At 37.0% G+C, this 26,824-nt stretch overlaps 1 protein-coding gene across 1 annotated transcript in view; it reads right to left on the reverse strand.

The window, feature by feature from the left end:
- LOC132134788 (collagen alpha-1(XIV) chain-like) overlaps nt 1–26,508 on the reverse strand; it is a 57,371-nt gene extending 30,863 nt beyond the window's left edge. The window contains exons 1-7 of the mRNA XM_059547148.1: nt 26,383–26,508; nt 26,228–26,296; nt 22,453–22,569; nt 21,014–21,154; nt 20,844–20,927; nt 4,953–5,108; nt 4,752–4,871 (exon numbers count right to left, since the gene is read on the reverse strand). Of these exons, the coding sequence (XP_059403131.1) occupies nt 4,752–4,871; nt 4,953–5,108; nt 20,844–20,927; nt 21,014–21,154; nt 22,453–22,569; nt 26,228–26,288 (679 nt within the window). The 5' untranslated portion in view covers nt 26,289–26,296; nt 26,383–26,508. The remainder of the gene's footprint in view (nt 1–4,751; nt 4,872–4,952; nt 5,109–20,843; nt 20,928–21,013; nt 21,155–22,452; nt 22,570–26,227; nt 26,297–26,382) is intronic.
- Nucleotides 26,509–26,824: the final 316 nt, after the last annotated feature.

Genomic DNA, 26,824 nt, shown 5'->3' on the forward strand with positions numbered 1-26,824 from the left:
TTTATGAGTGTGAGTTTGTTTGAGTGTGAATGCGTGTGAGTTTGTGTTAGTGTGAATGCGTGTATGAGTGTGAGTTTGTGTTAGTGTGGATTTCAGTGAGTGGGTGTGTGCATGAGTGTGAATGTGAATTTGTATATGAGTGTGAGTTTGTGAGTGTGAATGCGTGTATGAGTGTGAGTTTGTGTGAGTGTGAATGCGTGTATGAGTGTGAGTTTGTGTTAGTGTGAATGCGTGTATGAGTGTGAGTTTGTGTGAGTGTGAATGCGTGTATGAGTGTGAGTTTGTGTGTGTGAATGCGTGTATGAGTGTGAGTTTGTGTTAGTGTGTATGCATTTATGAGTGTGAGTTTGTGTGAGTGTGAATGCGTGTTAGTTTGTGTTAGTGTGAATGCATGTATGAGTGTGAGTTTGTGTGAGTGTGAATGCATGTATGAGTGTGAGTTTGTGTGAGTGTGAATGCGTGTATGAGTGTGAGTTTGTGTTAGTGTGAATGCGTGTATGAGTGTGAGTTTGTGTTAGTTTGAATGTGTGTATGAGTGTGAGTGTGAATGCGTGTATGAGTGTGAGTTTGTGTGAGTGTGAATGCGTGTATGAGTGTGAGTTTGTGTGAGTGTGAATGCGTGTATGAGTGTGAGTTTGTGTGAGTGTGAATGCGTGTATGAGTGTGAGTTTGTGTTAGTGTGTATGCATTTATGAGTGTGAGTTTGTGTGAGTGTGAATGCGTGTGAGTTTGTGTTAGTGTGCATGCGTGTATGAGTGTGAGTTTGTGTTAGTTTGAATGCATCTATGAGTGTGAGTGTGAATGCGTGTATGAGTGTGAGTTTGTGTTAGTGTGAATGCGTGTATGAGTGTGAGTTTGTGTTAGTGTGTATGCATTTATGAGTGTGAGTTTGTGTTAGTTTGAATGCATGTATGAGTGTGAGTGTGAATGCGTGTATGAGTGTGAGTTTGTGTGAGTGTGAATGCTTGTATGAGTGCGAGTTTGTGTGAGTGTGAATGCGTGTATGAGTGTGAGTTTGTGTGAGTGTGAATGCGTGTATGAGTGAGAGTTTGTGTGAGTGTGAATGCGTGTATGAGTGTAAGTTTGTGTTAGTGTGAATGAGTGTATGAGTGTGAGTTTGTGTGAGTGTGAATGCGTGTACGAGTGTGAGTTTGTGTTAGTGTGAATGTGTGTATGAGTGTGAGTTTGTGAGTGTGAATGCCTGTATGAGTGTAAGTTTGTGTTAGTGTGAATGCGTGTATGAGTGTGAGTTTGTGTTATTGTGAATGCGTGTATGAGTGTGAGTTTGTGTGAGTGTGAATGCGTGTATGAGTGTGAGTTTGTGTGTGTGAATGCGTGTATGAGTGTGAGTTTGTGTTAGTGTGTATGCATTTATGAGTGTGAGTTTGTGTGAGTGTGAATGCGTGTCAGTTTGTGTTAGTGTGAATGCGTGTATAAGTGTGAGTTTGTGTTAGTGTGAATGCGTGTATGAGTGTGAGTTTGTGTTAGTGTGTATGCATTTATGAATGCGTGTATGAGTGTAAGTTTGTGTTAGTGTGAATGCGTGTATGAGTGTGAGTTTGTGTTATTGTGAATGCGTGTATGAGTGTGAGTTTGTGTGAGTGTGAATGCGTGTATGAGTGTGAGTTTGTGTGTGTAAATGCGTGTATGAGTGTGAGTTTGTGTTAGTGTGAATGCGTGTATGAGTGTGAGTTTGTGTTAGTGTGTATGCATTTATGAGTGTGAGTTTGTTTGAGTGTGAATGCGTGTGAGTTTGTGTTAGTGTGAATGCGTGTATGAGTGTGAGTTTGTGTTAGTGTGGATTTCAGTGAGTAGGTGTCTGCATGAGTGTGAATGTGAATTTGTATATGAGTGTGAGTTTGTGAGTGTGAATGCGTGTATGAGTGTGAGTTTGTGTGAGTGTGAATGCGTGTATGAGTGTAAGTTTGTGTTAGTGTGAATGTGTGTATGAGTGTGAGTTTGTGTGAGTCTGAATGCGTGTATGAGTGTGAGTTTGTGTGAGTGTGAATGCGTGTACGAGTGTGAGTTTGTGTTAGTTTGAATGTGTGTATGAGTGTGAGTTTGTGTGAGTGTGAATGCGTGTATGAGTGTAAGTTTGTGTTAGTGTGAATGCGTGTATGAGTGTGAGTTTGTGTTATTGTGAATGCGTGTATGAGTGTGAGTTTGTGTGAGTGTGAATGCGTGTATGAGTGTGAGTTTGTGTGTGTGAATGTGTGTATGAGTGTGAGTTTGTGTTAGTGTGTATGCATTTATGAGTGTGAGTTTGTGTGAGTGTGAATGCGTGTCAGTTTGTGTTAGTGTGAATGCGTGTATGAGTGTGAGTTTGTGTTAGTGTGAATGCGTGTATGAGTGTGAGTTTGTGTTAGTGTGTATGCATTTATGAATGCGTGTATGAGTGTAAGTTTGTGTTAGTGTGAATGCGTGTATGAGTGTGAGTTTGTGCTATTGTGAATGCGTGTATGAGTGTGAATGCGTGTATGAGTGTGAGTTTGTGTGTGTGAATGCGTGTATGAGTGTGAGTTTGTGTTAGTGTGAATGCGTGTATGAGTGTGAGTTTGTGTTAGTGTGTATGCATTTATGAGTGTGAGTTTGTTTGAGTGTGAATGCGTGTGAGTTTGTGTTAGTGTGAATGCGTGTATGAGTGTGAGTTTGTGTTAGTGTGGATTTCAGTGAGTAGGTGTCTGCATGAGTGTGAATGTGAATTTGTATATGAGTGTGAGTTTGTGAGTGTGAATGCGTGTATGAGTGTGAGTTTGTGTGAGTGTGAATGCGTGTATGAGTGTAAGTTTGTGTTAGTGTGAATGTGTGTATGAGTGTGAGTTTGTGTTAGTGTGAATGCGTGTATGAGTGTGAGTTTGTGTGAGTGTGAATGCGTGTATGAGTGTGAGTTTGTGTGTGTGAATGCGTGTATGAGTGTGAGTTTGTGTTAGTGTGTATGCATTTATGAGTGTGAGTTTGTGTGAGTGTGAATGCGTGTCAGTTTGTGTTAGTGTGAATGCGTGTATGAGTGTGAGTTTGTGTTAGTGTGAATGCGTGTATGAGTGTGAGTTTGTGTTAGTGTGTATGCATTTATGAGTGTGAGTTTGTTTGAGTGTGAATGCGTGTGAGTTTGTGTTAGTGTGAATGCGTGTATGAGTGTGAGTTTGTGTTAGTGTGGATTTCAGTGAGTGGGTGTGCATGAGTGTGAATGTGAATTTGTATATGAGAGTGAGTTTGTGTGAGTGTGAATGCGTGTATGAGTGTGAGTTTGTGTTAGTGTGAATGCGTGTATGAGTGTGAGTTTGTGTTAGTGTGAATGCGTGTATGAGTGTGAGTTTGTGTGAGTGTGAATGCGTGTATGAGTTTGAGTTTGTGTTAGTGTGGATTTCAGTGAGTGGGTGTGTGCATGAGTGTGAATGTGAATTTGTATATGAGAGTGAGTTTGTGTGAGTGTGAATGCGTGTATGAGTGTGAGTTTGTGTGAGTGTGAATGCGTGTGAGTGTGAGTTTGTGTGAGTATAAATGCATGTATGAGTGTGAGTTTGTGTGAGTGTGAATGCGTGTATGAGTGTGAGTTTGTGTGAGTGTGAATGCGTGTATGAGTGTAAGTTTGTGTTAGTGTGAATGCGTGTATGAGTGTGAGTTTGTGTGAGTGTGAATGCGTGTATGAGTGTGAGTTTGTGTGAGTGTGAATGCGTGTATGAGTGTGAGTTTGTGTTAGTGTGAATGCGTGTATGAGTGTGAGTTTGTGTGAGTGTGAATGCGTGTATGAGTGTGAGTTTGTGTGAGTGTGAATGCGTGTATGAGTGTGAGTTTGTGTGAGTGTGAATGCGTGTATGAGTGTGAGTTTGTGTTAGTGTGTATGCATTTATGAGTGTGAGTTTGTGTGAGTGTGAATGCGTCTGAGTTTGTGTTAGTGTGCATGCGTGTATGAGTGTGAGTTTGTGTTAGTTTGAATGCGTGTATGAGTGTGAGTGTGAATGCGTGTATGAGTGTGAGTTTGTGTTAGTGTGAATGCGTGTATGAGTGTGAGTTTGTGTTAGTGTGAATGCGTGTATGAGTGTGAGTTTGTGTTAGTGTGAATGCGTGTATGAGTGTGAGTTTGTGTGAGTGTGAATGCGTGTATGAGTGTAAGTTTGTGTTAGTGTGAATGCGTGTATGAGTGTGAGTTTGTGTTAGTGTGAATGCGTGTATGAGTGTGAGTTTGTGTTAATGTGAATGCGTGTATGAGTGTGAGTTTGTGTTAGTGTGAATGCGTGTATGAGTGTGAGTTTGTGTGAGTGTGAATGCGTGTATGAGTGTGAGTTTGTGTGAGTGTGAATGCGTGTACGAGTGAGTTTGTGTGAGTGTGAATGCGTGTATGAGTGTGAGTTTGTGTGAGTGTGAATGCGTGTATGAGTGTGAGTTTGTGTGAGTGTGAATGCGTGTATGAGTGTGAGTTTGTGTGAGTGTGAATGCGTGTATGAGTGTGAGTTTGTGTTAGTGTGAATGCGTGTATGAGTGTGAGTTTGTGTGAGTGTGAATGCGTGTATGAGTGTAAGTTTGTGTTAGTGTGAATGCATTTATGAGTGTGAGTTTGTGTTAGTGTGAATGCGTGTACGAGTGTGAGTTTGTGTTAGTGTGATAGCGTGTGAGTTTGTGTTAGTGTGAATGCGTGTATGAGTGTGAGTTTGTGTGAGTGTGGATTTCAGTGAGTGAGTGTGTGCATGAGTATGAGATTGTGTGTGTAAGTGTGTGTGTGTGTGTTCCTGTGATTTTGAGTGTGTATGAACCTGTGAGTGTGTTTCCTCCTTTATAGGGCAGATTCTTCACAGCCTCGATGACAGCTTCTTTACTGCTGTGAGTGTTCAGATGCCACTCAATCCGTGGATCTCCACTGTACTGCGCCAAACCTGAACACACACACACACACACTATTAACACACAGCACAAACACACAAGATACAAACAAACAAATGAGACTGCAGACACACCAACACGTGTGTGTTCAGATCCAACCGCAAAGGCCCTGACGAGACTTTCCAGAAACGTCCGCACCAAACGGAAGTTAATCCGGCCGATGCTCCATGATCCATCCACCAGGATCACAATATCAGCGATGGCTGGAGTTCTACATGTGAACACGTCCACTAAAGAGACAGACAGAACAAACACCAGATGAAATGACAGCATTAGAAGATCCGTGTTTACGACAGAATAAATACTAGCACAAGGGTCAAAGGATGAATGACACAAACACTCAGAGTGCTCATGAATGTCTTTATTTCAGTTTTGGACTTTCAGATGTTTCAACTACAACACTAATGTGTCTGATTCCCTCATGACAAGCCTGAGCCACCTCTGAACCAGATGAAAGACGATCTAACCTGCTGACAAAACATTAAAATCAAGATTAACAGAACAGAATTAAAACACAGGAGAGAACCGTGTATAGAATAGTGTGTAGAACTGAGCGTATCGTGATGTCATGTATGCGTTCTGCTGGTCCTGCTGTAACACGTTCACCTTAAACTCTGTATTTGTCTTTCACTCTCAGATGCCTAGCTTTTCTTTTACCCATAATGCCATGCTCTGTCAAGTCTATACACATTAGAAATGTGTCCTTTCAGAAGTCTGTGACAGCCTTCTGCTGTGTGTGAAATGAATGTCAAGCTGTTTGCACAAACGAGTGAAGGCACACAAATACACATTCTGCTAGGTCACTTTGTAAAGGGATCATTTACAGAGTGAAGGTCAAAGGTCAGGGTCAATCAGGGCGCAGGGTGGAGACAGTGTTAAGGCTTATTCACCTCAAGAACAATAATTATAATGAGAACTATAACAGCATTCACATCAGAGGAAGATAATGTTGTGTTTATTGTAAGTTTATTGTAAATGCTCTATCTCTTTAAAGCAGGATGGATTCTAATTGGCTGTTAATGTGATTATCATTCATCAGCTTAAAAACAAACACCCTTCACATTTAGCCAGAACCTAATGTAACTGGCTATATTTGACTACATGAAGCATACTAAAATGATCAGGAGGATAAGAGTTAAATAAAGATCAAATAACAGTCAAAATATAAGTGTAACACTATTAATACACATGTACAGTACTTCAGTATGATTTTAATGTGTGTTGTGATTAATCTTGCTTCACTTCATGATGATTATTTTTGGTTATGAAACTTAATGTCAAATTTTGAATTTCTTGAAACCAGTCTCTAAATATATATATTTTCCTTTTATTTGTCCAAAATGAAGCACATTCAGTCTCTGTCACATCAGTTCAGCAGATTGTTTCTTATACAGCTTAAACTGTGAATCACATCAAGAGCTTGAAAGAGTCATATAATACAGAAATAAACGTCATTTTGTTGCATATATCAGATAGACACATCACTTCATTCTGAACAACCTGTCAAGGCAAAAATGAGCCGGAAGGTTCAGTGTGAATCTGCCTTTAGGGTCAACTTTAGTGTCAGTGTGGGGTCAATTTTAGGGTCACTGTGGGGTCAGCATTGTGTAAGGTAACGTGTATTCCTAATGTGAGCGTCCATACCTCCGACTCACTTTTTAATTTGAAAGTCAATGCTGTAGGTAAAATACATTTTTGGAGGATATATGAATATCCTTTTCCACTCTGAAATGTCAAGACGGTTTACAAACAATGTGTCATGATGGCTTTAATTCAAGGATCATCCAAAGCCACACAAACACACTGTGTGTAAATTATGATTATATGTGACCTAAAGCTGCAATGCTACGCTAGCTAATAATCAACAAGAGCAAGAACGAGAGATGATAGAGAGAATGACTGCAGGAAAGAGAGATAAGCGGGCACACCTGCATGCCCATAAGGCACAGAAACACAGAGAGAACTGAATGAAAGTATTTAACTAGTGTAGACTTGCAGAGAGAAACTGCGCAGAGACAGCAGAACAAAAAAGAGGCGGTGAATGAGAAAAGACACAGTCGCATTACTGTCAATGTTTCTGAGCCACGCCGAGGCCGAGTGCTGTCAGAAGTACAGATGTCAGTACCTGAAATAAAAAAAATGTGATGATACCAGCATTTCCTGCTAGTATTTTGAGCACTGTTGAGCAGATTCTTATACAGATATGTCTGTGACTGGCTACAATGATCATCATTTAAAAGCCATGATTATCAGCTGATCCCTAAAATATCTGCTCATAGAAGGAGTGCTTAAAATGCCTTTTTTTTTTTACATTTCAGTACCAACTGGTACCAACATTGTACTTTTGACAACACTATTGAGGCTGTGTGACTGTGACGCAGTGCTGGCTGATCTTTCAGGTTTTATTGATTAATTTGAATGTAAATTTTTATTTTTTAAATCGAGAAATCGTTTACTTAGAAAAGCAATGGAAAAGCAGACAGCAGTGCAGAACTACTACTGTATGTCTGTTATTTGACATGTGACATGTTTTCATTCACTGTTAATAATCGCTGCTGCTGCTGTTATATTGTCAGTCAGGAAGAGTTTGAATCATCTGCCGTTTTTGAGTCAAACTTAGAAACTGAATGTCCACATTTTGGCCCAGAAATATTCAGCTTTTTTTAAGGTTTCTGAACATATAACATGTTTAAGACAATATTCGTTTAACATTCTCAAGGAACTGAGATATTGTTTGCAGTATCGCTCAAACAGAGATCAGAGATTTGAGAAGATTTACAGATGTGTTTCTCTCTCTTTCTTCTGCAGATGGTCCTATAATCACATTTAGAATCAATAACACACACACAAACAAGCCGTCAATCTCCACGCTAATGTCACGTTTGCAGAGCCAAAACCCATGAGCCTCTGTGGTCACTGTGTTATAAACCTCCATTTAAACTGAAAGCTAAATATAACAGAGAGCACATGCTTGCATAACCCTCTCTAAAATAAAGAAACAAATGCAAGATACAGAGAAAAATTCAAGCTAACATTTAGTGCTGTGTGAGATTTTCCATATTTCCAGCAAGACCAGCAAATCCTTTCCATTGATCCTTCTAGCTCTTAATGTGTGACGAACAGAGACTCATGAACAACTCTCACAAAACACATAAACATAAAGATCAGAAGAACCAAGAGGATGTTAGGGTCTCAACACAAGTATGTTAGTTCAGTTATTATTGTGTCTGTGAGAGAGCTTCATCGGGGCAGGATTAATATGAACTAAATGACATTAAGATTCTCCAGATGGATGCGAACACTCCACTGCAAACTCACTCTTTCTGATGGCCTGAGGCTCTTTATGAGGTCATTCTCTCAAACAGGACCCAAATGAACCCTCGCTGAGAGTAAATGGGCCTCAGTGAGTAAATAAAGTTTTATGAGTTACTTATGTTGATTTATGTGTTACTTGTCAACACAGCACATGGTGTTTAAAACACACTGTAAGAAACTGACTAAAAAAAACATGTCTGAGACTGACTCTCAAAGTGTTCGTATCCGACCAGCGATCCACGTGAGCAAAGGCAAATAACACAACTGTGTTTCCCCAATTAAAATAACACAACTGTGTTTTCACAATAAAAATAATGCAACTGTTTCCCCAATTAAAGTAACGCAACTGTTTCCCCAATTAAAATAACACAACTGTGTTTTCACAATAAAAATAATGCAACTGTTTCCCCAATTAAAGTAACGCAACTGTTTCCCCAATTAAAATAACACAACTGTGTTTTCACAATAAAAATAATGCAACTGTTTCCCCAATTAAAGTAACGCAACTGTTTCCCCAATTAAAATAACACAACTGTGTTTTCACAATAAAAATAATGCAACTGTTTCCCCAATTAAAGTAACGCAACTGTTTCCCCAATTAAAATAACACAACTGTGTTTTCACAATAAAAATAATGCAACTGTTTCCCCAATTAAAGTAACGCAACTGTGTCCACAATTAAAATAACGCAACTGTTTCCACAATTAAAATAACGCAACTGTTTCCACAATTAAAATAACACAACTGTTTTCACAATTAAAGTAACGCAACTGTGTCCACAATTAAAATAACGCAACTGTTTCCACAATTAAAATAACGCAACTGTTTCCACAATTGAAATAACGCAACTGTGTCCACAATTAAAGTAACGCAACTGTGTCCACAATTAAAATAACGCAACTGTTTCCACAATTAAAATAACGCAACTGTTTCCACAATTAAAATAACGCAACTGTTTCCACAATTAAAATAACGCAACTGTTTCCACAATTAAAATAACACAACTGTTTCCACGATTAAAATAACACAACTATGCTCCCAGAATTAAAATAACACAACTGTGCTCCCACAATTAAAATAACACAACTGTGCTCCCACAATTAAAAAAACACAACTGTGTCCACAATTAAAATAACACAACTGTGCTCCCACAATTAAAATAACGCAACTGTGTCCACAATTAAAATAACGCAACTGTTTCCACAATTAAAATAACGCAACTGTTTCCACAATTAAAATAACGCAACTGTTTCCACAGTTAAAATAACACAACTGTTTCCACGATTAAAATAACACAACTATGCTCCCAGAATTAAAATAACACAACTGTGCTCCCACAATTAAAATAACGCAACTGTGTCCACGATTAAAATAACACAACTGTGTCCACAATTAAAATAACACAACTGTGCTCCCACAATTAAAATAACACAACTGTGTCCACAATTAAAATAACACAACTGTGCTCCCACAATTAAAATAAAACAACTGTTTCCACAATTAAAATAACACAACTGTGTTTTCACAATAAAAATAATGCAACTGTTTCCCCAATTAAAGTAACGCAACTGTTTCCCCAATTAAAATAACACAACTGTGTTTTCACAATAAAAATAATGCAACTGTTTCCCCAATTAAAGTAACGCAACTGTTTCCCCAATTAAAATAACACAACTGTGTTTTCACAATAAAAATAATGCAACTGTTTCCCCAATTAAAGTAACGCAACTGTTTCCCCAATTAAAATAACACAACTGTGTTTTCACAATAAAAATAATGCAACTGTTTCCCCAATTAAAGTAACGCAACTGTGTCCACAATTAAAATAACGCAACTGTTTCCACAATTAAAATAACGCAACTGTTTCCACAATTAAAATAACACAACTGTTTTCACAATTAAAGTAACGCAACTGTGTCCACAATTAAAATAACGCAACTGTTTCCACAATTAAAATAACGCAACTGTTTCCACAATTGAAATAACGCAACTGTGTCCACAATTAAAGTAACGCAACTGTGTCCACAATTAAAATAACGCAACTGTTTCCACAATTAAAATAACGCAACTGTTTCCACAATTAAAATAACGCAACTGTTTCCACAATTAAAATAACGCAACTGTTTCCACAATTAAAATAACACAACTGTTTCCACGATTAAAATAACACAACTATGCTCCCAGAATTAAAATAACACAACTGTGCTCCCACAATTAAAATAACACAACTGTGCTCCCACAATTAAAAAAACACAACTGTGTCCACAATTAAAATAACACAACTGTGCTCCCACAATTAAAATAACGCAACTGTGTCCACAATTAAAATAACGCAACTGTTTCCACAATTAAAATAACGCAACTGTTTCCACAATTAAAATAACGCAACTGTTTCCACAGTTAAAATAACACAACTGTTTCCACGATTAAAATAACACAACTATGCTCCCAGAATTAAAATAACACAACTGTGCTCCCACAATTAAAATAACGCAACTGTGTCCACGATTAAAATAACACAACTGTGTCCACAATTAAAATAACACAACTGTGCTCCCACAATTAAAATAACACAACTGTGTCCACAATTAAAATAACACAACTGTGCTCCCACAATTAAAATAAAACAACTGTTTCCACAATTAAAATAACACAACTGTGCTCCCACAATTAAAATAACACAATTGTGTCCACAATTAAAATAACACAACTGTGCTCCCACAATTAAAATAACACAACTGTGTCCACAATTCAAATAACACAACTGTGTCCAAAATTAAAATAACACAACTGTGTCCACAATTAAAATAACACAACTGTGCTCCAACAATTAAAATAACGCAACTGTGCTGCCACAATTAAAATAACACAACTGTGTCCACAATTAAAATAACACAGCTGTGCTCCCACAATTAAAATAACACAACTGTGCTCCCACAATTAAAATAACACAACTGTGCTCCCACAATTAAAATAACACAACTGTGTCCACAATTAAAATAACACAACTGTGCTCCCACAATTAAAATAACACAACTGTGCTCCCACAATTAAAATAACACAACTGTGCTCCCACAATTAAAATAACACAACTGTGCTCCCACAATTAAAATAACACAAACTATGCTCCCACAATTAAAATAACACAACTGTGTCCACAATTAAAATAACACAACTGTGCTCCCACAATTAAAATAACACAACTGTGCTCCCACAATTAAAATAACACAATTGTGTCCACAATTAAAATAACACAACTGTGCTCCCACAATTAAAATAACACAACTGTGTCCACAATTAAAATAACACAACTGTGCTCCCACAATTAAAATAACACAACTGTGCTCCCACAATTAAATTAACACAACTGTGTCCACAATTAAAATAGCACAACTGTGCTCCCACAATTAAAATAACAAAACTGTGCTCCCACAATTAAAATAACACAACTGTGTCCACAATTAAAATAGCACAACCGTGCTCCCACAATTAAAATAACACAACTGTGCTCCCACAATTAAAATAACGCAACTGTGTCCACAATTAAAATAACACAACTGTGCTCCCACAATTAAAATAACACAACTGTGTCCACAATTAAAATAACACAACTGTGTCCACAATTAAAATAACACAACTGTGTCCACAATTAAAATAGCACAACTGTGCTCCCACAATTAAAATAGCACAACTGTGTCCACAATTAAAATAACACAACTCTGCTCCCACAATTAAAATAACACAACTGTGTCCACAATTAAAATAACACAACTGTGTCCACAATTAAAATAACACAACTGTGTCCACAATTAAAATAACACAACTATGTCCACAATTAAAATAACACAACTGTGCTCCCACAATTAAAATAGCACAACTGTGTCCACAATTAAAATAACAAAACTGTGCTCCCACAATTAAAATAAAACAACTCTGCTCCCACAATTGAAATAACACAACTGTGTCCACAATTAAAATAACACAACTGTGTCCACAATTAAAATAACGCAACTGTGTCCACAATTAAAATAACGCAACTGTGTCCACAATTAAAATAACGCAACTGTGCTCCCACAATTAAAATAACACAACTGTGCTCCCACAATTAAAATAACACAACTGTTTCCATAATTAAAATAACACAACTGTGCTCCCACAATTAAAATAATGCAACTGTGCTCCCACAATTAAAATAACACAACTGTTTCCACAATTAAAATAACACAACTGTGCTCCCACAATTAAAATAACACAACTGTTTCCACAATTAAAATAACACAACTGTGCTCCCACAATTAAAATAACACAACTGTTTCCACAATTAAAACAACACAACTGTTTCCATAATTGAAATAACACAACTGTGCTCCCACAATTAAAATAACACAACTGTGCTCCCACAATTAAAATAACACAACTGTTTCCACAATTAAAATAACACAACTGTGCTCCCACAATTAAAATAACACAACTGTTTCCACAATTAAAATAACACAACTGTTTCCATAATTGAAATAACACAACTGTGCTCCCACAATTAAAATAACACAGCTGTGTCCACAATTAAAATAACACAACTGTTTCCATAATTAAAATAACACAACTCTTTCCATAATTAAAATAGCACAACTGTGCTCCCACAATTGAAATAACTCAACTGTTTCCACAATTAAAATAACACAACTGTGCTCCCACAATTAAAATAACACAACTGTTTCCACAATTAAAATAACACAACTGTGCTCCCACAATTAAAATAACTCAACTGTTTCCACAATTAAAATAACACAACTGTGCTCCCACAATTAAAATAACACAACTGTGCTCCCACAATTAAAATAACACAACTGTGCTCCCACAATTAAAATAACACAACTGTGCTCCCACAATTTAAATAGCACAACTGTGTCCACAATTAAAATAACACAACTGTGCTCCCACAATTAAAATAACACAACTGTTTCCACAATTAAAATAACACAGCTGGGCTCCCACAATTAAAATAACACAGCTGTGCTCCCACAATTAAAATAACACAACTGTGTCCACAATTAATATAACACAACTGTGCTCCCACAATTAAAATAACACAACTGTGTCCACAATTAAAATAACACAACAGTGCTCCCACAATTAAAATAACGCAACTGTGTCCACAATTAAAATAACGCAACTGTGCTCCCACAATTAAAATAACACAACTGTGCTCCCAGAATTAAAATAACACAACTGTGTCCACAATTAAAATAACACAACTGTGTCCACAATTAAAATAACACAACTGTGCTCCCACAATTAAAATAACACAACTGTGCTCCCACAATTAAAATAACACAACTGTGTCCACAATTAAAATAGCACAACTGTGCTCCCACAATTAAATTAACACAACTGTGTCCACAATCAAAATAACACAACTGTGCTCCCACAATTAAAATAACACAACTGTGCTCCCACAATTAAAATAACACAACTGTGTCCACAATTAAAATAGCACAACTGTGCTCCCACAATTAAAATAGCACAACTGTGCTCCCACAATTAAAATAACACAACTGTTTCCACAATTAAAATAACACAACTGTGCTCCCACAATTAAAATAACACAACTGTTTCCATAATTGAAATAACACAACTGTGCTCCCACAATTAAAATAACACAGCTGTGTCCACAATTAAAATAACACAACTGTTTCCATAATTAAAATAACACAACTCTTTCCATAATTAAAATAGCACAACTGTGCTCCCACAATTGAAATAACTCAACTGTTTCCACAATTAAAATAACACAACTGTGCTCCCACAATTAAAATAACACAACTGTTTCCACAATTAAAATAACACAACTGTGCTCCCACAATTAAAATAACTCAACTGTTTCCACAATTAAAATAACACAACTGTGCTCCCACAATTAAAATAACACAACTGTGCTCCCACAATTAAAATAACACAACTGTGCTCCCACAATTAAAATAACACAACTGTGCTCCCACAATTTAAATAGCACAACTGTGTCCACAATTAAAATAACACAACTGTGCTCCAACAATTAAAATAACACAACTGTTTCCACAATTAAAATAACACAGCTGGGCTCCCACAATTAAAATAACACAGCTGTGCTCCCACAATTAAAATAACACAACTGTGTCCACAATTAAAATAACACAACTGTGCTCCCACAATTAAAATAACACAACTGTGTCCACAATTAAAATAACACAACAGTGCTCCCACAATTAAAATAACGCAACTGTGTCCACAATTAAAATAACGCAACTGTGCTCCCACAATTAAAATAACACAACTGTGCTCCCAGAATTAAAATAACACAACTGTGTCCACAATTAAAATAACACAACTGTGTCCACAATTAAAATAACACAACTGTGCTCCCACAATTAAAATAACACAACTGTGCTCCCACAATTAAAATAACACAACTGTGCTCCCACAATTAAAATAACACAACTGTGTCCACAATTAAAATAGCACAACTGTGCTCCCACAATTAAATTAACACAACTGTGTCCACAATCAAAATAACACAACTGTGCTCCCACAATTAAAATAACACAACTGTGCTCCCACAATTAAAATAACACAACTGTGTCCACAATTAAAATAGCACAACTGTGCTCCCACAATTAAAATAGCACAACTGTGCTCCCACAATTAAAATAACACAACTGTGCTCCCACAATTAAAATAACACAACTGTGTCCACAATTAAAATAGCACAACCGTGCTCCCACAATTAAAATAACACAACTGTGCTCCCACAATTAAAATAACGCAACTGTGTCCACAATTAAAATAACACAACTGTGCTCCCACAATTAAAATAACACAACTGTGTCCACAATTAAAATAACACAACTGTGTCCACAATTAAAATAACACAACTGTGTCCACAATTAAAATAGCACAACTGTGCTCCCACAATTAAAATAGCACAACTGTGTCCACAATTAAAATAACACAACTCTGCTCCCACAATTAAAATAACACAACTGTGTCCACAATTAAAATAACACAACTGTGTCCACAATTAAAATAACACAACTGTGTCCACAATTAAAATAACACAACTATGTCCACAATTAAAATAACACAACTGTGCTCCCACAATTAAAATAGCACAACTGTGTCCACAATTAAAATAACAAAACTGTGCTCCCACAATTAAAATAAAACAACTCTGCTCCCACAATTAAAATAACACAACTGTGTCCACAATTAAAATAACACAACTGTGTCCAAAATTAAAATAACGCAACTGTGTCCACAATTAAAATAACGCAACTGTGTCCACAATTAAAATAACGCAACTGTGCTCCCACAATTAAAATAACACAACTGTGCTCCCACAATTAAAATAACACAACTGTTTCCATAATTAAAATAACACAACTGTGCTCCCACAATTAAAATAATGCAACTGTGCTCCCACAATTAAAATAACACAACTGTTTCCACAATTAAAATAACACAAATGTGCTCCCACAATTAAAATAACACAACTGTTTCCACAATTAAAATAACACAACTGTGCTCCCACAATTAAAATAACACAACTGTTTCCACAATTAAAACAACACAACTGTTTCCATAATTGAAATAACACAACTGTGCTCCCACAATTAAAATAACACAACTGTGCTCCCACAATTAAAATAACACAACTGTTTCCACAATTAAAATAACACAACTGTGCTCCCACAATTAAAATAACACAACTGTTTCCACAATTAAAATAACACAACTGTTTCCATAATTGAAATAACACAACTGTGCTCCCACAATTAAAATAACACAGCTGTGTCCACAATTAAAATAACACAACTGTTTCCACAATTAAAATAACACAACTGTGCTCCCACAATTAAAATAACACAACTGTTTCCACAATTAAAATAACACAACTGTGCTCCCACAATTAAAATAACACAACTGTTCTCCCACAATTTAAATAGCACAACTGTGTCCACAATTAAAATAACACAACTGTGCTCCCACAATTAAAATAACACAACTGTTTCCACAATTAAAATAACACAGCTGGGCTCCCACAATTAAAATAACACAGCTGTGCTCCCACAATTAAAATAACACAACTGTGTCCACAATTAATATAACACAACTGTGCTCCCACAATTAAAATAACACAACTGTGTCCACAATTAAAATAACACAACAGTGCTCCCACAATTAAAATAACGCAACTGTGTCCACAATTAAAATAACGCAACTGTGCTCCCACAATTAAAATAACACAACTGTGCTCCCAGAATTAAAATAACACAACTGTGTCCACAATTAAAATAACACAACTGTGTCCACAATTAAAATAACACAACTGTGCTCCCACAATTAAAATAACACAACTGTGTCCACAATTAAAATAACACAACTGTGTCCACAATTAAAATAACACAACTGTGCTCCCACAATTAAAATAACACAGCTGTGCTCCCACAATTAAAATAACACAACTGTGTCCACAATTAAAATAACACAACTGTGCTCCCACAATTAAAATAACACAACTGTGTCCACAATTAAAATAACACAACAGTGCTCCCACAATTAAAATAACGCAACTGTGTCCACAATTAAAATAACGCAACTGTGCTCCCACAATTAAAATAACACAACTGTGCTCCCAGAATTAAAATAACACAACTGTGTCCACAATTAAAATAACACAACTGTGTCCACAATTAAAATAACACAACTGTGCTCCCACAATTAAAATAACACAACTGTGCTCCCACAATTAAAATAACACAACTGTGCTCCCACAATTAAAATAACACAACTGTGTCCACAATTAAAATAGCACAACTGTGCTCCCACAATTAAATTAACACAACTGTGTCCACAATCAAAATAACACAACTGTGCTCCCACAATTAAAATAACACAACTGTGCTCCCACAATTAAAATAACACAACTGTGCTCCCACAATTAAAATAACACAACTGTGCTCCCACAATTAAAATAACACAACTGTGTCCACAATTAAAATAGCACAACTGTGCTCCCACAATTAAATTAACACAACTGTGTCCACAATCAAAATAACACAACTGTGCTCCCACAATTAAAATAGCACAACTGTGCTCCCACAATTAAAATAACACAACTGTGCTCCCACAATTAAAATAACACAACTGTGTCCACAATTAAAATAGCACAACTGTGCTCCCACAATTAAAATAGCACAACTGTGCTCCCACAATTAAAATAACACAACTGTGCTCCCACAATTAAAATAACACAACTGTGCTCCCACAATTAAAATAACACAACTGTGTCCACAATTAAAATAACACAACTGTGTCCACAATTAAAATAACACAACTGTGTCCACAATTAAAATAGCACAACTGTGCTCCCACAATTAAAATAACACAACTGTGCTCCCACAATTAAAATAACACAACTGTGTCCACAATTAAAATAACACAACTGTGTCCACAATTAAAATAACACAACTGTGTCCACAATTAAAATAACACAACTATGCTCCCACAATTAAAATAACACAACTGTGTCCACAATTAAAATAACACAACAGTGCTCCCACAATTAAAATAACGCAACTGTGTCCACAATTAAAATAACGCAACTGTGCTCCCACAATTAAAATAACACAACTGTGCTCCCACAATTAAAATAACACAACTGTGTCCACAATTAAAATAACACAACTGTGTCCACAATTAAAATAACACAACTGTGTCCACAATTAAAATAGCACAACTGTGCTCCCACAATTAAAATAACACAACTGTGCTCCCACAATTAAAATAACACAACTGTGTCCACAATTAAAATAACACAACTGTGTCCACAATTAAAATAACACAACTGTGTCCACAATTAAAATAACACAACTATGCTCCCACAATTAAAATAACACAACTGTGTCCACAATTAAAATAGCACAACTGTGCTCCCACAATTAAAATAACACAACTGTGTCCACAATTAAAATAACACAACTGTGTCCACAATTAAAATAACACAACTATGCTCCCACAATTAAAATAACACAACTGTGTCCACAATTAAAATAACACAACTGTGCTCCCACAATTAAAATAACACAACTGTGCTCCCACAATTAAATTAACACAACTGTGTCCACAATTAAAATAACACAACTGTGTCCACAATTAAAATAACACAACTATGCTCCCACAATTAAAATAACACAACTGTGCTCCCACAATTAAAATAGCACAACTGTCCTCCCACAATTAAAATAACACAACTGTGCTCCCACAATTAAAATAACACAACTGTGTCCACAATTAAATTAACACAACTGTGCTCCCACAATTAAAATAACACAACTATGCTCCCACAATTAAAATAACACAACTGTGTCCACAATTAAAATAACACAACTGTGCTCCCACAATTAAAATAACACAACTGTGTCCACAATTAAAATAACACAACTGTGTCCACAATTAAAATAACACAACTATGCTCCCACAATTAAAATAACACAACTGTGCTCCCACAATTAAAATAGCACAACTGTCCTCCCACAATTAAAATAACACAACTGTGCTCCCACAATTAAAATAACACAACTGTGTCCACAATTAAATTAACACAACTGTGCTCCCACAATTAAAATAACACAACTATGCTCCCACAATTAAAATAACACAACTGTGTCCACAATTAAAATAACACAACTGTGCTCCCACAATTAAAATAACACAACTGTGCTCCCACAATTAAAATAACACAACTGTGTCCACAATTAAAATAACACAACTGTGTCCACAATTAAAATAACACAACTATGCTCCCACAATTAAAATAACACAACTGTGTCCACAATTAAAATAACACAACTGTGCTCCCACAATTAAAATAACACAACTGTGCTCCCACAATTAAAATAACACAACTGTGTCCACAATTAAAATAACACAACTGTGTCCACAATTAAAATAACACAACTATGCTCCCACAATTAAAATAACACAACTATGCTCCCACAATTAAAATAACACAACTGTGCTCCCACAATTAAAATAACACAACTGTGTCCACAATTAAATTAACACAACTGTGCTCCCACAATTAAAATAACACAACTGTGCTCCCACAATTAAAATAACACAACTGTGTCCACAATTAAAATAACACAACTGTGCTCCCACAATTAAAATAACACAACTGTTTCCAAAATTAAATAACACAACTGTGTTTTCACAATAAACAAGAAGCTAGATTAAGTGGTTAGAGAGTTGGACTCCTAACCCTGGAGTTGTGGGTTCGAGTCTTGAGCTGGTAATACCAAGACTGAGGAGCCCTTGAGCAAGACACCGAACCCCCAACTGCTCCCCGGACGCACAAATTCTGAGTATGGGTCACTATTCATGGCTGAATGTCACGTCACTTAACGCAGTAATACTAGTTAATTTACTGAAACAACTTTACATTGAAAAAAGTAGATTTTTGTTTGTATATGCTGTCAATTATAGTTCTTATAAAGAAAACTGGAATCAACAAAAAAAATCAGTATCGGTAGGTCACACTTACATAATCGGCCAAGAAAATTGCAATCAGTGCATTTCTAATGATGAACCGCCTTTAGCTGTCATTTTGCATTATTGACACATTGTGTTCCTAATGAATGTTTTGACACAATTTGTTTTGTCTAAAGGGAACATAACACATAAAAACATTCTCTAAATGTAAATTTCTAACAAAAAAATTCACAAGATGAGTTTAAACTTTGAAAATACAACTTCTGACCGATTTCCATTACTTTTTATTTCATATTACAAAAAAAGAGAAAGAAAGAAAAATAACTTAATTAGAATATGGAAATAACTTTTACTGAAGCTTCTGATCACACTGTAAAAGTCATGTCCTTCCTCAGTATTTTTGTGTTGTTTTGCAGAAAAAATAACTTAATTCCAAGGAAAAACACGTTTTCATTACTCAACGGCAGATATAAGTAAGTGCTTTAAGTTAAAACTCACTTCATTTAATTCTTTCACTAACTTCATTTTGCATCTCAAGTAAATATATTGTATATTGGTTTAGGAATGTTTAGATATTTCTATTGTAAAACAAGAAAAAAATGCTAATAAAGATATAATTTTGATTGCAGTGCATGCAACATTTAATGCCATGACTGCTCTGATTTAGGACCTTTATAAGGCATTCATTTCTACTTTCTCTTCACTTCCTTTTTTCCTCAACGCTTCTTAAAGAAAACAATGAAACTAAGCATTTCTCTCCATTTCTCTCCTAGTGTAGCATCTCCCATCAGCATTAACCCTCAGTGTGTTATGAATATGCTCTTATTGATTCGGATTAAAGCTGGCCAAATGAAGGCTAATATAAACTCTCATATTATAAAGCAGAGTAGTTCTGTGTCAGCCGAGGTTTAGTAAGAGTATGTCTCACTAATACCATTGTTATTAAATGAATCTATCTTTATAGGAGAGGGACGTCGAAGCATTGCAATGAAGTCCACTGATATATCAGAAAGACTGAAACGCATGGAGACTGACTGATTTTCTGATCTGAGAGTGGTGCTTCAGTCATTTCTTCTGCTTGGGGTCTCCAGATGAAGCTCAGACCTGATGTTTCACCTCACCTTCTCTGATCTCATTGTCCTGCGGGGGGGCGCTGGTGTCCTGCTGACCTCTGAGGTCACTCACCTCTGACCCTGATCCCGATCCTGACAGAAGCACAGCACCAGTCAGACGAGATTAACAAAACAAAACCCATATCGGTGGGATATCTGCAGACAGACGAGCTGCTCACCAGTGAATCTGCCCAGCAGTGCTTTACTCTGCGCAGCTCCTCGCACGGCTGTGATCTTCACACTGTACTCTTTCCTGCGGTCAAACCCTGTGATGACGGCTCTGGGCTCAGATTTACTCACTATCAGCTCACGCTCATCTCCTGATGAACAGAAGACACACACTGAGATCTGAGAAAGAACGAGACTCTGATCAGGGCAAGCAAATGATGACAGAATTTTCATTTCTTGGACAACTTTCTCTTTAAGACTCACTAACAGTTCAGAAAACCCAACTAGTGGAATTCACATGTATGTAGAAAGCAATAGAGCTGAAGGTGATGTCAGGCTCACAACAACAGAACAGATCATTCAAAATGACATATTTAAGTGAACTTGTCATGGGTTGTCTAATTAAAGAGATTGTGTATGACTGGGTTGGTTTACCAGACACCGATCACACAGGACGTGTTCTTGAATGCAGAAACATCATATTAAAAACAGCCATGACAGGAGAAGCCTCACAGCGATCATCTGCAAACACTAAAGCCCCATTAACACGAGACTGCTGTTGTTTTAATGGAGTGATTGGCTGGATATCTTCTAGAACGACAGAGCAGTGAAAGCAGCTGAAAATCCTGCTGACGGCGGGGTACTTCATGTTTAGAGCGGATGAACCAGATGAATAGTTTACAGTCAAATAATAGAGGAATAGAGTAAAGTTACAGTGAAGCTGGAGGAATTGTTCACCCAAAAGTGAAAGTTTCCTGATAATTCTTTTTTTTTTTTCTGAAAATGACTAGAGAAGACCCTTAAATGAAGCTTTCTTAATATGCCATGCCATTTCACAAGATTAGGAAAAAACTATTTTTAACACTTTCAAAAAATTGAAATTTAAAAATTGAAAAACAAAACTACATAATTAAATTTCATTTAAAATCATTTTCAAAATATAGATTTTTGTTTAATGATTTTTTTTTTCATATAAATTTTAATATAATATAGTTTGATGTAATCCAACATTAAATTTAGCCAGATGGCACTCAATCCAGTTTTATTTTTGCCTCTTGATATTAAAACATCCGCACACCTCCACATTAAACTAGAAATGAATGTTTTCCTCCAAAACCTTATTTTCTCTTCGGCTGTAGAAGTGTCTTGGATGGTCTGAAGTTGAGTATATTCTCAGAAAATGTTTCTTTTTGGGGGAAACATTACTTTAAAAAACAGTCAACACTGTGTGAAAGACACACTCTTTCAGTTTAAGTCTAAAAGATACAGAGATATAGTTTACAGCATTATGATTAGTCAGGTCTGACAGGACTTCATACACTGAGAGAACGCCATGTTGATCTTTCATCCTGAGGGTCCCTTTCAGGTCCTGTATGGACGGATTCCCATTCCCAGCATTCTGTCCGATGATCACAAATCACAAAAGATGTGAAAAGTGGAGATTTCTTACCAGAGTCAGTGCTGTATACGAGTCTATAGCTGTCAAACGCTCCCTTCGGCTCCTTCCAGGTCACGCCGAGCGTGTTGGAGCTCAGCTCTTTGAAACGCAGCCTTCTAGGCATCAACACTGCGGCACAGCGGAAACAAGAACATCCCTCAGAAAGATCCTCCTTTAATCAGGATGTACAGTTACTCAGTTGATCTAATCACAGCCAGCATCTGCTGAACAAACAGATGGTGGTTAATGAGATCTGAAACACCGAGAGTGAGAGTCGTCATCTGTGTCTGAGAGTCAGACAGATGGAACGAGAGGAAACCACGCCGGGTCCTAACCAAACATGCTAGCGCTCTTTTTATTAACTAGATGTGAGTTTGTTTTAAGTCACATGTCAATTTCTTATCCGAATGAGGATTATAACAAGCGATGATCTTGAATCAACAGATATTTAAAGGTAACCATGAGATCGTGTCACGTCCAGTGCTGGTTATTTCACTAACAAACTGTATTTCTCACATTACATCAGAAACATTACATATTGTAGGTAATGTAATCTTTCAGATTACTCGTTTATCACATTGATTTGAAAAGGGTCATCTTATACAATATTGATATAAAAAAGAGAAGGAAAGTATTCCATGATGAAGTGCATTAAGTGTTACATTGCATCAGGTTTGTGAAGGAACGACAGGAGGTTTAAGTTGATTAAGCCAATAGTTAAATATTTATATAATAAAATATCAAATTAAAACGTATAAAAAAAGTAACTGTAATCTGATTGTGAGCATTATAAAATATAATAAGAAGCACTTTATTTTTGGACTAGAGATAATTAGTTGCCGCCAGCACTGGTCGAGTCGCACAACAGTAGTTTCGTTAGTTAGGAGTTTAGCCTCTGAAAGCTTGACGCATCAGACCTGGTTAGGACACGGTGTTTCGACTAAACAAAGTCTGACTTAGACTTATCTGCAACACTAACATGCAAGATCAGATGCTCGGCTTTGTGGTGAGACAGAATGAGAAGAGAGTGAGACTTTTGGGAAACCCTCCAAACGAAGAGTGTATTTGTGAGGACGTCTGAAGGGCGTTTACGCACCACGGTCACCCGTCAGACAGCCCAACACATCTTCTCAACACTAAACACGTGCACTAGCCCACAAACCCGGGTTTGTGTCTCAGTCAGCAGGCAGGTGACCGTTCTTTACAGACATCTTTCTGTGGTTTCCTCTTCAGAGCGGATGCAGCAGGCAGAAGATAAAACACTGTATGAAGAGCACCAACCTGAAGCAGGACGAGTGTGAAAACGCTCTCTCCTCGGATAAACGTCCCGGCTCGGGTCCAGTCACAGTTTGTGTGTGTTTGAAACGAATGAGCTTTATACTGCCAAAGATGAAATCTCTCAAACACCTGGCAGGATCATGTCTGGCTCACGTTTACCACAAAATCACAACCAAAACCAAACTAAAAATATTTATTGTATAACCAAATAAAGCCTATTTTCAATGTTGTATTGTACCATTGAAACAATTAAAGAGTTAGTTCATCGAAAAATCATAATTATGTCATTAATATCTCACCCTCATGTCGTTCCAAACCCGTGAGACCTCCGTTTATCTTCTGAACACAGTTTAAGATATTTTAGATTTAGTTCGAGAGCTCTCAGTCCCTCCATTGAAGCTGTGTGTACGGTCTACTGTCCATGTCCAGAAAGGGAAGAAAAACATCATCAAAGTAGTCCATGTGACATCACAAACTGCTTTGTTTTGAACTCTCTCTCACAACAGACACGGAAGAGAAGACAATGCTGAATAAAGTCGTACTTTTTGCTATTTTTGGACCAAAATGTATTTTCGATGCTTCAAAATATTCTAACTGACCCTCTGATGTCACATGGACTACTTTGATGATGTTTTTCTTACCTTTCTGGACATGGACAGTAGACCATACACACAGCTACAATGGAGGGACTGAGAGCTCTCGGACTAAATCTAAAATATCTTAAACTGTGTTCAGAAGATAAATGGAGGACTCACAGGTTTGGAACGACATGAGGGTGAGTTATTAATGACATCATTTTGATTTTTGGGTGAACTATGCCTTTAAGTCCCAAACTTAAATGTCTTTGACAGAAAGAAACCATGTTACAGTAATGAGAACTGAAGAAAAAGTCATAATTGTTTTTTTTTCTCTAACACGTTTATTGCGATCACGTTTTCGTGAAGAGGTTTATGCTGCCTCTGTATTAAATGACCACTGAATTTACAGGTTCCATTCTGAACCAAATATGATGACAGTTTCAGTTAAAGCAAAACATATTTAACTGACTTTAGTTAAAAACCAACATGCAGCAGGACCAGAACATCCTGAGACACTGATTAATGACTTACGAGTCATTCATTTATTCAATCACGCTAACAGACTGAATCTCACCAGTTTACCAAATGCATCGCGGCTGTGTTGTTAGTTTAGTTTCTACATTATCAAATGATGGTTAGAGGAGTAGTTTACTTCCAGAATAAAAATCTCCTGGTCATTTACTCACCCCCATGTCACCCAAGTCTTCAGTTGCAAAGAAATAACAGTTTTTGGGGAAAACATTTTTCTCCTTATAATGGACTTCAATGGGGACCAATGGCTGAAGATCCAATCAGAGTTTCAGTGCAGCTTCTGATGGACTTTGAACATCTTGGATGACATGAGGGAGAGTAAATGATCAGGAGATGTTTATTCTGGAAGTGAAGTTCTCCTCTCACACCTGAAACAACAACGACTATAATAACAGCTATAACTATATTAGTGTTCACCATCTCACTGTTCACTCTGAGACACTTTAATGCTTGAGCTCTTTAAAGCAGAATGGATTCTGATCGGCTGCTATTGTGTACAGTTATAGTTCAGTCTCTGGCTGTAACAGTGTAAAGGGCTGCTCTGTATGCCCAGACACCCGAGGCAGGTATTTGAGTAACAGATCTGAACGTGTCTGCTGGATCAACTCCAGGAGATCAGCTTCCTCCTGACAGGAGCGATTCAGAGAATTACACAAAAAGCTACTGAACAGCCACATAAACATGCTTTATGGGATCATAAAAGGAACTAAATGTAGAAGTCGCTCCTGCCACAAGATCCACAGCGCTTCCAACAAGTCCAGCCACGTATATTTTTATTAAAGGGACAGTTCACTCAAAAATGACAACTCTGTCATCATTTACTCACCCGAACCTGTCTGAGTTTCTATTGTCTGCTGAACATGAAATAATGTATTCTGAAGAATGCTGGTACACATACTTCAAAATATCTTATTTCATGTTCAGCAGACTCATAGAGCAATAAATTAGTAAATGATGACAGGATTTTAATTTTCAGGTGAACTATACCTTCCCTGTCAGCAAACGTCCGTCACAGAGACTCTATTTGACGTCTGCATTACATCTATAGGATGTTTCCTATCAGATGTCAACGTTTAGAAGATGTCTTTAAGATGTTTATGATTCAGAATGAATGTAAAACTGACATCTTAAAGACATTCTTCAATGAAGCGATCTTTAACCTGTGCTGTCTGGGTTTAAGCAGTGAGAGGGAACACAAGGTTTCTAAAACAAATACAGAAAACATTACAAGATTCCCTTGCGATCTGGAAACAAATTGTTATTGGTCAAACAGAGGACTTAAAATAAGACAAGTGAAATTGATATATGGATGAAATGATAGATAGAGTGATCAATACAACAACAGAAAGAACATCAATGATAAACATCATATTGAACAGAACAGAGAAAGAGAGTCGTACCTTGAGCTCGTGTGATTAATACTGATGTCAGAATCAGGATCAGCAGCACTCGAACCTGCATCCTCTCAGCTGACACACACACACACACACTTCAGTGCAAGAACAAACGAAAACACTCGTCTCGGATCTCAGTGTTGGATCTCTTCTTCACTCACCTGCTGTCGGCCGCGCGCTCCGCTGAGCTGAAGAGTCTCGCGCAGAGTCCGGGAGCGCGAGCCTGATCCGCCCTTTAACTGCGCTCCTCTCAGGCTCTGATTGGCGCTGACAGACAAGAATGTCTCACCTCAGTCTGTGCTGTCTGACTCTCTCTACATTACAGCACATCTATGGATTCTACAGTGAAGAATACCTTCAAGAGAGTGTGAAGCGACCTCACCTGAAGATGATGAATGATGAAGAAGCTGACCTTCCTCTTACAGTTTTCTCAATGGATGACACACTAAAACTCCCGTTGGCTACAAACCTAAAATAACTGATACAGCTCCCAAAAGAAAAACGCATTCCTCAAAACTATAAAACTCGAAATTGTGGCTTAAAAATCACAAGCAATGAATGGAGTCGACATTATGACATAATGAGATCAAAAGTCAAAATGAT

The sequence above is a fragment of the Carassius carassius genome, unplaced genomic scaffold, assembly GCF_963082965.1.
Source record: "Carassius carassius unplaced genomic scaffold, fCarCar2.1 SCAFFOLD_87, whole genome shotgun sequence".
NCBI classification, from domain to species: domain Eukaryota; kingdom Metazoa; phylum Chordata; class Actinopteri; order Cypriniformes; family Cyprinidae; genus Carassius; species Carassius carassius.